A 13,555-nucleotide genomic window follows, 5' to 3' on the forward strand; every position below is an offset into this window, starting at 1 on the left:
TTAAAATCTGTTTTCTCCTAACTGCCTCCGTTCCTACTACAGGATGTATTGCTTTGAGAAGGCTGTTTGGTTCCTGCATACCACTATCATTACTCCCAGCAGGAACAAAATTGCAGGAGCTGAAGATAAGTCAGGCCCTGCTGTGGTAATCACGGTTGAGCACAGCAGACTGCAGCCCAGGGCCTGGTCTGAGAGTGGGAGAATTCTGTGATTCCACCTTGAAAAAGAGATGATGGAGATGAAGAGTCACTTCTCTACCTTGTGCCTTAGTTTACTCATCTGTAAAATGGGAATACTGCCCTCCTTTGTAAAGTGCTTTGAGATCTACTGATGGAAAAACTATATAAGAGGTAGATATGCTTTTATTAGACATGTTGTTCAGTTATCTTTGGTTCTGAAAAGAAGTATGCCATCTAGTGGCTGCTGTTGATGAATAAATGGAGTTGAAGGGAAATAAGTTCAAATACTGGCAGTTATCTTTTTGAGGAAGGAGGAACAGGCAGGCTTTTAGCATATCATGTGCTAAAATGTCAGCCTCCAGAAAACACCACAGCAAAGCAGCATGGAAAGGTTGGAATAGACTGGATCTGGTCCAAAAATGCGGTCAGCTTTTCAGAAAAATGTTCACAATTTTTCAGCATTCAGAGATAAAATGTGCTATTTATTATGTATTTTGATGTGCTGAATTCAAATATGACAATTAAAACAACTGATTGGCTACTGTTTCTAAGATATTTAAGTTTTTACATTTTATGTCTATGTATATTGTGTAGATAGTAGAGTTTTAATCATAAATTGTAAACCTAGGTCTTTTCATGAGTTTATGGTTGCTTTACATGACAATATTTCACCTGTCCTGTTTATGTAACACTTTAAAAATCAGCAAAAGGGTTATATAAATAAAATTTATTATGAAACAAAAGGCAAAAAACTATTCTGTACATAGTTTAGTCCTATTCAGTGTCTACTCGGCGCTTCTTGGCTTGTCTCTTGTATTCATTAAATGGAGCATCTCTTGTCACTGTCCAGCAGTAGTCTGCAAGCATTGATGGGCTCCATTTGCCCTGATAGCGTTTCTCCATTGTTGCAATGTCCTGGTGAAATCGCTCGCCGTGCTCGTCGCTCACTGCTCCGCAGGTTGGTGGAAAAAAATCTAGATGAGAGTGCAAAAAATGTATCTTTAGTGACATGTTGCAACCAAGGCTGTTGTATGCCTTGAGGAGGTTTTCCACCAACAACCTGTATTTGTCTGCCTTGTTGTTTCCGAGAAAATTTATTGCCACTAACTGGAAGGCTTTCCATGCCGTCTTTTCCTTGCCACGCAGTGCATGGCCAAATCCATCATCTCGAAAAAGTTCACGAATCTGAGGACCAACAAAGACACCTTCCTTTATCTTAGCTTCACTAACCTTGGAAATTTTCCACGGAGGTACTTGAAAGCTGCTTGTGTTTTGTCAATGGCCTTGACAAAGTTCTTCATCAGACCCAGCTTGATGTGTAAGGGTGGTAACAAAATCTTCCTTGATTCAACAAGTGGTGGATGCTGAACACTTTTCTTCTCAGGCTCCAATGACTGTCGGAGTGGCCAATCTTTCTTGATGTAGTGGGAATCTCTTGCACGACTATCCCATTCGCAGAGAAAACAGCAGTACTTTGTGTATCCAGTCTGCAGACCAAGCAAGAGAGCAACAACCTTCAAAGCGCCACAAAGCTGCCACTGATGTTGGTCATAGTTTATGCACCTCAAAAGTTGTTTCATGTTGTCATAGGTTTCCTTCATATGGACTGCATGACCAACTGGAATTGATGGCAAAACATTGCCATTATGCAGTAAAACAGCTTTAAGACTTGTCTTCGATGAATCAATGAACAGTCTCCACTCATCTGGATCGTGAATGATGTTGAGGGCTGCCATCACACCATCGATGTTGTTGCAGGCCAGAAGATCACCTTCCATGAAGAAGAATGGGACAAGATCCTTTTGACGGTCACGGAACATGGAAACCCTAACATCACCTGCCAGGAGATTCCACTGTGTAGTCTGGAGCCCAACAGCTCTGCCTTACTCGTGGGTAGTTCCAAATCCCTGACAAGGTCATTCAGTTCACCTTGTGTTAGGAGGTGTGGTTCAGAGGAGGAGGATGGGAGAAAATTGGATACTGTGACATTGATGGTTCAGGACCAGAAGTTTCATCCTCTTCCTCTTCCTCATCTGACTCAAGTGAGAAGGATTCTGGTGCATCAGGAACCGGCAGTCCTTCTCCATGGGGTACTGGGCGTATAGCTGATGGAATATTTGGATAATGCACAGTCCACTTTTTCTTCTTTGACTCACCTTTCCCAACTGGAGGCACCATGCAGAAGTAACAATTGCTGGTATGATCTGTTGGCTCTCTCCAAATCATTGGCACTGCAAAAGGCATAGATTTCCTTTTCCTGTTCAACCACTGGCGAAGATTTGTTGCACAAGTGTTGCAGCATATGCGTGGGGCTCACCTCTTGTCCTGATCTCCAATTTTGCAGCCAAAATAAAGGTGATAGGCTTTCTTAACCATAGTGGTTATACTGCGCTTTTGTGATGCAAAAGTCAGTTCACCACAAACATAGCAGAAGTTATCTGCACTGTTCACACAAGTACGAGGCATCTCTGCTCACTTCGGCTAAACAGAAATGTGTCCCTTTGCAAAATCAAACACTGACAAATAAGAGAGCACCACACTGTATGATTTCTAGAGTTGATATAGGGCAATTTGTTCAGCAGAGTGATGTAAGCTTTGTTATGATTGCATCATCCATGACTTCTAGGAATAACATGATGCAATTCATATCATGTATGACGCAATACCATCTTCAGATTGCATCATTCATTGTTTTGCCTAAAAAGCAAGTACTGTCCAAACTGTCATAGATTTATTCATAGATCCAGTCAAAGATGTATTTTAGTCATTTCTGGTTTAAATTGAGATCCTTTCCCTTATCCTCCGCCATTCCCAAGTCAAGGGTTGTATATACTGACCCAATAGCATATCTTGAAAACTAGAGCCAATCAACAATTTTAAGCATCATTTTCGTTCTGAGTGACCCAGAATTAGTAAAGTTTGACTACATTTATTTCAGAAGCATTTTGGCTGTAGAGCAGTGTTATCCTTTTTTGTAATCTGCTGATTCTTATCACAAACTTATCTATGGTTGTTTCTGGATGATGGAGATTTTTTCTTCTTTTTGCTGCAGGTGATATACTGTGGCTATGTGACATACATGATGTGACTGAAACACTATCATTGGCAGATAACTCTGAAACTATAGAAAATGATGGTGATCTTGAAGGTGAATAGTCTTCAGAATCCTGTATGTTGAGGATGGATTTTCCTAAACAAACTAAGTCAATGCAGTTATTTAATTATTATTGCCATACTGCTCATTTAGTATTACTCATTGCATTCACTGACACTCAGTACTACTTTAAAGGTGAAATTGTAAAAGGAAGATCTGCCTATTTCAGTTATTTATTTTTTATCACAACTGCATCTAAAATGAAACTACCATAGAATAACAATTATATTTTTTGCTCAAACATGAGAATTCAAGAATAGTCCACAAGGAAGACAGGTAGTCCTTAAGAAAGAAGTATGAAATTAAAAAGTTTACCAACCTGAAGATCCTGCATGTTCAGACATGTTCCTTTCATCATCTTCAATGCAGCTTCCTCCTGAGAAGGAACACTTCCCATGATTGTTTCATTTGGGCAACCAGGCCATGCATTTCTTTGTTGCACTGTTTGAATTTTACACGCATGCCTGTCTCACCCACAGGTAGAGGAACTTCATTAAAATATTCCCAAACTGGGTCTCTTTTACAGCCTGCTGCCATTATAGGTTTTCCCTTCTAGTGAGAGAATGGTATGGTAGATCTCAAATCAATGAAGGCTACACTCAGAAAAATCTCAAGACTTCTGGAATATGCTGCTCAAACAGTTTCACTTTTGTTCCTACTGCCTGTCCCTCCCTTCTCACATTTATCTCCAGACTTCTTCTCCTTGTCCAGATCTATTCCGCCCCCAACAATCTTCTATTCATTGAACTTTTTGAAACGTTGCACTTTTAGAGAGAGGTAAGGCACTGACTCTGTGTACACAAATTTGCAGAGGGACAATGGGGTTGAGATCTGTTATTTCTCACCTCTATATATTATGTATTTATTTATTTTAAAACATTTTTGCTGTTAACAAGCATGTTATCTCTGGAGACACATATCCACAGTTTGAGAACTGCAAAATTAACCATCGCTGATGGTAGCTTTTAGACTGAGCACTGAGTCCCATCGGGTAGACAGAAAGATTAACCTAAATAATCTAGACAGAAGCCCCTGGAATCCCATAAGATTGGGTCCCTAATCCATGAACTATTGGAACTCATTTGCAAAACTTTTCTTAAACATTACATACATAAATCTCTCATACTATAGAATTATAATTTGTAATCCCTATTCCAGGATGAGATATCTTTGAGCTGTAATGTATCTTAATTAAAACTATCTTTAGATCGTTTTTTCCTCAAAAAGCATTTTATCAAAAAAATCTGATTTACATAAAAAAAATCCGATATTTTTTTTATTTTTTAAATAAACTCATTGATTTTTATCCAGCCTGGTGCAGATCCAGCAGAGGGCGCTATCCCCAGGTATTGCATGCAGTCCTGCTGTGGGGAGAGAGGCCGGCAGGCACTCGGCAGTGGAAGACACAAAGGAAAGCAGAAGCATCATATTTTGTGAGGTTGCAGCTTCTAGTTCCGGAGGGGGAAGATAAGAAGCTGTTCATTTCACCCTCACACACCTGGATACAGATGTCCAGTGGGCTGGGTATTTATGCCTTTTGTCAGTTCCGTAAAGTGGTTTATTACACCCTGGACCACGTGCTTAGATTGCAGTACAACAAATCCTTACAGCCTTCTGGCTAAGTGTCCACTCTTCTTTGTCAACAGCTGAAACAAAATGCCCCCCTCTTCTCAAGGCGAAGGGAGATGACTTGCACTAACATTAATGGGGGAAAGTGTTTTCGGTGAGAGTCATAAGATGCACTGAAGGACATAAATCCACACCGTGTAGAGGTCAAAGAATAGAGGTTTATTACACACAGCACTGGCGGAGTGTCACCTGGCTTATCAGGCTCAGAGACACTCTCAATCAATTGATTACAATGGAATATATAGATTTACCATGGGCGGGGGAAAGTGACGGGGTAGGCAGTTCCACACCCCGGGATAGGTTTTGCAGCAAGACAAGATAGCACAGTAGCCAAAGGTTAAAAAGGTTACATAATGTCTCCACCCATGGTCTCAAGTTAGCAAGTTAACATTTAATTAATACTTTGATAAATTGTTATTAGTATAAAATATATATGTTGAATTCTGATTTGGGGTCCATAGGAATGGAGCAACTCCTTTGATTGTCCAACAGGTACATTCCTAGGGGTTAAAGCAAAGAAACAGTGAAAGGATATGGTAATACAGATTGTCTCCTTTATGCCTTAAGGCAGGGCATTGGTCCCTGGGAAGGGAGGGGGAAGGATGCCATATCATTATACTGACATGTGCCAATTTTCATAAACTCAAGGTTGGATCTGTGGGAAGACTGTTTTCCCTTCAGGAGAAACACAATAGGAACAGGGATCCTTTGTTCAATTTGAAACATTGGATGAAACATAATTATTCAGTTATTGCTTTAACATCTGGCATTTCTACTGACCAAGCATATCTTAGCAAAGGCAATGTTGTCTTGTTTATTCTGCTTTCTCTTAGCTAATCACTGTTTGCCAGGCCTCTGGTCTCTTAACCAAACTCTGGACTTCGGGTCTGAAAAAGAGCTGGCACAATCCATATACCAGGTTGTTATATAAAATGCACATGGATTTTAACCCTTCATGCACTGAAAATGCAAAATGGACCCCGCTATAAACTGGAGAGAAAAACAGATATTCCCCAAGAGGCTCGTTCCATCACATCTCTTACCATTTGTGCTGCATAGTCCATATTTATCTAGGAAACAACAAGCTGCCGAGTAAATTCCCAGGGTGGGGGAGTGGGGGCTCCACACTAAGAACAAATGTGTTTTGATTTGACATCTGTATGTGTTTCTGCTTTCCCCATTCCCTGGAGAGTAGAAAGAGCACAGAACTATGTTTCTAAAACAAGAAATGTAGCTTTTTCTCTGTTAGCAGTAAGTGTGTTTTGTCTAATTCTGTAAAGTTATTTCCCACTACTCTCAGCAGCACCAGGTCAGGCTATATACCTGGAATTGGTTTAATTGCTGTGGGGTTACTGGCTCAGGGCCCCAGTGATCACCTCTTTAGGCTTAGGAAGGGGTTTTTCTCTTGGGGCAGGGGATATAGGCAGGAATTATTTTGTGGGAAGGGGGTTGAATTTTCTCCACCCCGGCAATCTTTGCCAGCAACCAGCTCCTCGCAGCAGCCTGCCCTGGCACCTCTCCGGAGAGCGGCTACAACCCGCAGCAGCCAGTTACTGGCTTGTCGCCTGGCACCATTAGGCTTCAGAGTTAACAGCGGCTCCAGCCCGGGCGTGGCCCCCAACTGCCCAAAGCTGGAAGGGGGCAGCACCCAGCGCCTCAGGCCGGGCCGCTCGGGTTCGGGTCCGGGACCGGGACTGGCTCCAGCGCACCGCTCCATGCCCGCGGAAGCCCGGGCCCCGCCCCATGTCCCGTCTGGCATGCCCCGGCCCTTGGGGGAGGGGGAACGCGCTGTGCGGCGCCGCGTTCCGGGGCGGGCCATAGCCGCCGCACACACGCCGAGCCCGGCAGCCCGGCCATGGTGGGGAAAGCGAAGCGTCCGCGGCTGCACCAGGCGGCCCCGAGGCTGAGGGGCCCGCGGAACCCGGAGCCGGGGAGCCAGGATGGGGCGGGCGGGACCAGCGGTTGGAGGGCGGAGCCCGGAAAGGTAAAAGGGGTGCACCGGGCGATACCATCTCGTGTGTGTGTGTGTGTGGGGGGGGGGGGTAGAGCCTGGCGGCGGTACCATTCGGCGTGCGGGGAGGGAGGAAGTTCTAGTGCGTGGCCGTGCCATGTGCTCTGCCCGGAGGGGCGGGCTGCGCCAGCAGAGGAGGGTTAGGGAGGGGTGAGCTGTACCATGGCAGCAGAGGGGGGTGCTGGGGAGGGGCGGGCTGCACCATGCCCGTGGAGGGGGGGGGGGTGCTGGCCAAGCCAGCAAAGGGGGGTGCCAGCAGGAGTCGGGGAGAGGCGGGCTGCGCCATGCCAGCGGAGGGGGGGGGGTGTTGGGGTGGGCTGCCCAATGCCAGCAGGAGTCGGGGAGAGGCGGGCTGCGCCATGCCAGTGGGGGGGGGGGTGTTGGGGGTGGGCTGCCCGATGCCAGCGGGGGTTGGGGAAAGGCGGGCCGCACCATGCCAGCGGAGGGGGGGGGTGTTGGGGGTGGGCTGCCCGATGCCAGCAGGGGTTGGGGAAAGGCGGGCCGCACCATGCCAGCGGAGGGGGGGGGTGTTGGGGGTGGGCTGCCCGATGCCAGCAGGGGTTGGGGAAAGGCGGGCCGCACCATGCCAGTGGAGGGGGGGGGTGTTGGGTGTGGGCTGCCCAATGCCAGTGGGGGTTGGGGAAAGGCGGGCCGCACCATGCCAGCGGAGGGGGGTGTGTTGGGGGTGGGCTGCCTGATGCCAGCAGGGGTTGGGGAAAGGCGGGCCGCACCATGCCAGCAGAGGGGGTGTGTGTTGGGGGTGGGCTGCCCCATGCCAGCGGGGGTTGGGGAAAGGCGGGCCGCACCATGCCAGCGGAGGGGGGGTGTTGGGGGTGGGCTGCCCGATGCCAGCAGGGGTTGGGGAAAGGCGGGCCGCACCGTGCCAGCGGAGGGGGGGTGTTGGGGGTGGGCTGCCCGATGCCAGCAGGGGTTGGGGAAAGGCGGGCCGCACCATGCCAGTGGAGGGGGGGGTGTTGGGGGTGGGCTGCCCAATGCCAGTGGGGGTTGGGGAAAGGCGGGCCGCACCGTGCCAGCGGAGGGGGGGGGGTGTTGGGGTGGGCTGCCCAATGCCAGCGGGAGTTGGGGAAAGGCGGGCCGCACCATGCCAGCGGAGGGGGGGGTGTTGGGGGTGGGCTGCCCAATGCCAGCGGGAGTTGGGGAAAGGCGGGCCGCACCATGCCAGCGGAGGGGGGGTGTTGGGGGTGGGCTGCCCGATGCCAGCAGGGGTTGGGGAAAGGCGGGCCGCACCATGCCAGCGGAGGGGGGGTGTTGGGGGTGGGCTGCCCGATGCCAGCAGGGGTTGGGGAAAGGCGGGCCGCACCATGCCAGCGGAGGGGGGGTGTTGGGGGTGGGCTGCCCGATGCCAGCAGGGGTTGGGGAAAGGCGGGCCGCACCATGCCAGTGGAGGGGGGGGGTGTTGGGGGTGGGCTGCCCAATGCCAGTGGGGGTTGGGGAAAGGCGGGCCGCACCGTGCCAGCGGAGGGGGGGGGGTGTTGGGGTGGGCTGCCCGATGCCAGCGGGGGTTGGGGAAAGGCGGGCCGCACCGTGCCAGCGGAGGGGGGGTGTTGGGGGTGGGCTGCCCAATGCCAGCGGGAGTTGGGGAAAGGCGGGCCGCACCATGCCAGCGGAGGGGGGGTGTTGGGGGTGGGCTGCCCGATGCCAGCGGGGGTTGGGGAAAGGCGGGCCGCACCATGCCAGCGGAGGGGGGGTGTTGGGGTGGGCTGCCCAATGCCAGCGGGAGTTGGGGAAAGGCGGGCCGCACCATGCCAGCGGAGGGGGGGTGTTGGGGGTGGGCTGCCCGATGCCAGCGGGGGTTGGGGAAAGGCGGGCCGCACCATGCCAGCGGAGGGGGGGTGTTGGGGTGGGCTGCCCGATGCCAGCGGGAGTTGGGGAAAGGCGGGCCGCACCATGCCAGCGGAGGGGGTGTGTGTTGGGGGTGGGCTGCCCCATGCCAGCGGGGGTTGGGGAAAGGCGGGCCGCACCATGCCAGCAGAGGGATGCTATGTGGGGTGCTATGTGGGGCGGCTGAGGCGTGGGGTCTGGTGGGCATGTGCAGCGCTGGTGTAGCTCTAGTGCTGGTGTAGGGCATGTCCGTGCTCGTGGCCGCTCTGGCCCCCTGCTGGGTCTCTGGCGCATGCAGCCCTTGCCGACAGCCCGTGTGAGCTGTGGGGCCTGGCAGTGCCCATGCTGACAGCAAGGAGCAGCCTTTGTTACCCAGCGCTCTGCAGCGGGAGACCCAGGTGTAGGCCGCTGGGCCTGGCCTCACATCCTGCCACCACATGGGAGCCCCCTGCGCTGTCTCTCAGCTCGTGTCCTTCGCCGTCAGTTGTCTCGCCTGTTCGTCTCCTGTCCTCCTTGCTGGAGCCTCCTCCGCTTTGGCCATCTCGTCTCCCTCCCAAAGGCTGCTGCTAGGCCCAGATCCATGACCTGTGTGTGATCACCTCTCTCCTCCACGTCCCGCCTCCTTCAAGTCAGGCTCAAACGCCTGGTCTTCCCCTGCAACATTCAGCCATGCCCTTCCTCACAAGTCCAACTTCTGGTCTTCCCATAATGCTGGCCTTGATCCCCTCCTTTTCCTGCAGGGACCTCTGCTTTCTCCCATCCTTGTCCATCAGAACTTGCAAAGCTGCCCCATCCTCATTAAAATCTCTCCTTGCAACTTGCCTTTGCCCTCATCCCTACACATGGTTCCTGTTGGCACCAGTTACATTGGTGGCCACCAGAGACTCCAGTCTTCCATTCTGTGGCCAACACTCTGCTCCTTGCTTATGTGTCTCTTTACCTGCCCACTGTGGTTTAAATGCTGGGTTGTGAGCTCTCAGGAAAACTGTTGTCACATTCTGGGAGAAGCAGGAAAGACAATCCATGGTGATTGGGTGACACTGGGAGGTCTATAGTGACTGTTTGCTTTATAGTTGATCGCTGACCTGAGGCAATAGTGGAGAGTCTGGGAAAAGGGTGTAAAAGCTTTTGATTTAAGGCATTATGTAAGGTGTTAATCTCAGCCTTGTTCAGAGCAGTAACAAAAAGTACTCCGTTCAAGTATCTGTAGTGACATTGAGCATTTAGTGTATTTGGCACTTTGAAGATTAAAAGTTGTTTACAAACATTTTGGAACATCCCCATGAGATACTCTAGAAAAAGAACAGGAGTACTTGTGGCACCTTAGAGACTAACAAATTTATTAGAGCATAAGCTTTTGTGGGCTACTGCCCACTTCTTCGGATGCTTTTATTCCTATCTCCGTGAACAAGCAAATGAGACAGCAAGGCATGGGGCACAGGGCACTTGCAGGCTTAAACTAGTGGAAATGGTGGATTCTCTGTAACTTGAAGTCTTTAAACCATGATTTGAGGACTTCAGTAACTCAGCATGAGGTTAGGGGTCTCTTACAGGAATGGGAGGGTGAGTTCTGTGGCCTGCAATGTGCAGCAGGTCAGACTAGATGATCATGATGGTCCCTACTGGCCTTTAAGTCTATGAGTCTATAAGAAACTCGCCTGAGAACAGACAGACTTGCCATAGAGGTTCTTCGGCAATTCATACAGGAAAGTATCTTCAAGTTAAAACAGTGTCAGGTGTAGGACACCACCCTGGCTTTCTGTGTATTAGCTTTTTGTCCCTTAAAGTTTCCTCACCGTTGCTACCACTGGCTCAGCTCCACCAGCGGCCGTGAGAATGGGAATGCTAGTGCAAACAGGCTGCTGGCTCTGTAAGCACCATGTTGCCTAGACTTGTGGTTAAAAAGGGGAGTGCCTGTCTACCTGATGAAGTGGGTTTTAGCCCATGAAAGCTTATGCCCATACAAAGTTGTTAGTCTCTAAGGTGCCATAAGGACTCCTCATTGTTTTGTCTACAGTAGTGCATCTACTGTCCTTGCACTAGTGGAGCTGAAATGGTGGGGAACTTCGGGAAAAGAAGGCTATTGTAGGCACAAGCATTGTGAACACGTCACGTTCCAGAGCAAATGGGCGAACTTTAAGCCACTCACTGGAAATCTGTTTGAGGCACATTCGGGTATTGTCTCAACGAACAGAAAAGCAGATGAGATTGGATCTGTTTTTCAAACCCTGTGTTTAAATACTCCTGAATAGCAGAGACCTATGCATGGCTTATCTTTTTTGTGTATTTTTGCAAACTGATTTCTTGCACTTCTTGTTGATTATGTTTGAAGGCTCACAGTAAGGCTTGTCTTCACTACAGCTGCTGGTCGATTTAAGCTACGCAATTTGAGTTAGGTTAGCAGCGTAATTCAAGTCGATGTAGCTTAGATCTACTTACCGCAGGGTCCATGCTACGGTATGTCGACGGGAGATGCTCTCCCACCAAAATTGCTTCCGACTCTCATTGAGGTAGAGTACAGAAATCGATGGGAGAGTGCTCTCCCGTTGATTGAGCGTGTCTTCACTAGACCTGCATCGATTGCAGCAGTGCCGATTTAGCTCCATAGTGAAGACAAGCCCTTCGAGTAAGAGTCTGTAAATCTGAGATCTGGAACAGAGAGACTAGCTGAGATGTTACATAAATCTTATCTGCTTACAAGTCCATCTGGCCTGCATTGCTGGTTTTGTGAACGATGTCAGAGATGTTGACTGTGGTGTATTGGTAGATGGAAGGGAGTGAGAAGCTACCGGGTTCCTGCACCATGGAAGGTGCTGTGAATTGCCTTCTGTTCATTAGTATTCTTAAGAGCATTTCTGTAGAAGACCCTGGAGCACAACCAAAAAGACTTCTCGCCAGCAGGGCTTTGCAGATGAACAGTGGGCAAGATCAAATGCCCATGACTTTTGTCCTATCTAAAGTAAGCAGAATTGAAATTCCTCTTGCCCCAAGGTAAAACAGATGAGCTAGTAAGGGAAATAGCGCTAGCAGGATGTTGGTTTTAGCGATGGAAGAACCTTGAAAATGTCATTTGATCTTCAGACCTATTAAACCAAACTTCAGACTCATTCATAAGAACGGCCATACTGGGTCAGACCAAAGGTCCAGCCAGCCCAGTATCCTGTCTTCTGACAATGGCCAATGCCAGGTTCCAGAGGGAATGAACAGAACAGGGAATCAAGTGATCCATCCCCTGTTGCCCATGCTCAGTTTCAAACCCCTTGCACAGGTGGTTGCTAATGGAGTGTTCTGCATGGCCAGGTACCCAGCCTGAGACAGCTGGGCCCAGGTTTTCAGCAGTGTTGAGCACTCACCTGATCTCCTTAGAATAGGAGTTCCCAAACTTTTTGCAGGCACAACTCCGTTTTAATGAATTATTTCCGCCTGGGACCCCAGACAGCATGGAGGATGCCATTTTGAAGAGCAAAACGGTGGTCTCCACACAGCATGACCTTGCATGCACCGGAATGTGAGGTCACACCACACGGAGGACGCCATTTTGCTGTTCAGAAGGCATTCTCTGCACCCTATGACTTCACGCGTATGGTGTATGTGAGTTTATGCTGTGCAGAGGATGCCATTTTGTAGAGGAAAATAGCATCCTCCATGAATAGTGACCTCACACACATTGTACATGTGAGGTCACTCTCTGCAGAGCAAAATGGCGTCTTGTGCACAGTAGGGATCGCCGTCCCCCTGAAAGGGGTTGTGACCTACTGTTTGGGAACCACCGCATTAGAAGTTGTGGTTGCTTAGCACCTCTGGCAACCTGGAAGTGCCACTGGCTGTCTCTGTGGACTTTCTGTTTGTTTCCCTCTATAAAATGGGGACATTACTTACCCACTGGGCTGTTTGATTTCTGTGCCCTGCTTTGAATGTAGAAAGGCGACACAAATGCCCAGTATGCTGAAAAATTAGGGGTGCCCAATCACTGAGGCACCTGAAGTTAAAGGTCTCTTGTGGATTTTGGCTTTAAATTTCCCAGTCATTTCCCCTGCTAGGAATGTTGTGCAGATAATTCATTATTGTTTGTGAGGCTTGGGTGGGTGATACAGCAGTCAGCACTATCGAGTTCATGAGGAAATTAATAATTCTGTATTTGGTCCAGGGTTTGGTTGGTGTGCAGTGAGTGAAGTAGGGACCACACATTGAGAGATGAGGATAAAAACACATACTGAACAGCTGCTTCTTATCCTGCGAGTCCGTCCACCCAGTGCACTGAATGAGGCAGGGGTCCTCTGGAAAAGCTAGAATTTGATCATGTAATTAAAGACTGTATCACAATGCACATGCCCAGGGGGACTAAATGAAAGATTGCACTGTCAGCCTTAATTTTAGCTTTCCTAACTTTTGAGTGCTTGGCTTTGCAACTTAAACAACAGTCTTTGAATGGTTGTATTTGTGTGTCGCTAGACTCTAGCCAACAGAAAATGGATTGTTCCAAGCAATGCAGGCAATGTTCATGCATCAGTAACATGAAAGGGCCTAAGAAGGAATATCGCATGTACAGTAAGAGGTTGAATTTTAGTGCTCTCCTCTCTTTATTTGGCTCTTATTACCATATCCTGGTGTAGCTGAGTATGAAATCTGCCTTGGTCTCTCCCTCTTTGTTAATCACACAACAACTCATGTGCAGTGATCCTGACAGTGTGTGTTTAATGTGTATGTGGGGGGAGGAGTTCATCTGTCATCTTTCACCCT

The 13,555-nt window shown here is 49.0% G+C and overlaps 1 protein-coding gene and 1 long non-coding RNA gene across 4 annotated transcripts in view; one reads left to right on the forward strand and one right to left on the reverse strand.

The window, feature by feature from the left end:
* Window positions 1–5,100: 5,100 nt before the first annotated feature.
* On the reverse strand, window positions 5,101–7,131 carry LOC135974192 (uncharacterized). Of its 2 annotated transcripts, XR_010591417.1 has the most exons (3): window positions 7,025–7,131; window positions 6,006–6,146; window positions 5,101–5,462 (listed from the first exon to the last, which is right to left on the reverse strand). It is a non-coding gene; the product is annotated as an uncharacterized LOC135974192 (long non-coding RNA). The 2 variants fall into 2 exon arrangements; XR_010591416.1 differs by lacking the exon at window positions 7,025–7,131 and having other exon boundaries at window positions 6,006–6,643.
* The window catches only part of SLX9 (SLX9 ribosome biogenesis factor), a 110,535-nt gene continuing 103,790 nt past the window's right edge, over window positions 6,811–13,555 (forward strand). For both annotated transcript variants that reach the window (XM_065561190.1, XM_065561191.1), the window contains exon 1: window positions 6,811–6,946. In XM_065561190.1, coding sequence (XP_065417262.1) covers window positions 6,818–6,946 — 129 coding nt within the window. In that variant the 5' untranslated portion in view covers window positions 6,811–6,817. The remainder of the gene's footprint in view (window positions 6,947–13,555) is intronic.

This window comes from Chrysemys picta, chromosome 11, assembly GCF_011386835.1.
Source record: "Chrysemys picta bellii isolate R12L10 chromosome 11, ASM1138683v2, whole genome shotgun sequence".
Classification (NCBI taxonomy): domain Eukaryota; kingdom Metazoa; phylum Chordata; order Testudines; family Emydidae; genus Chrysemys; species Chrysemys picta.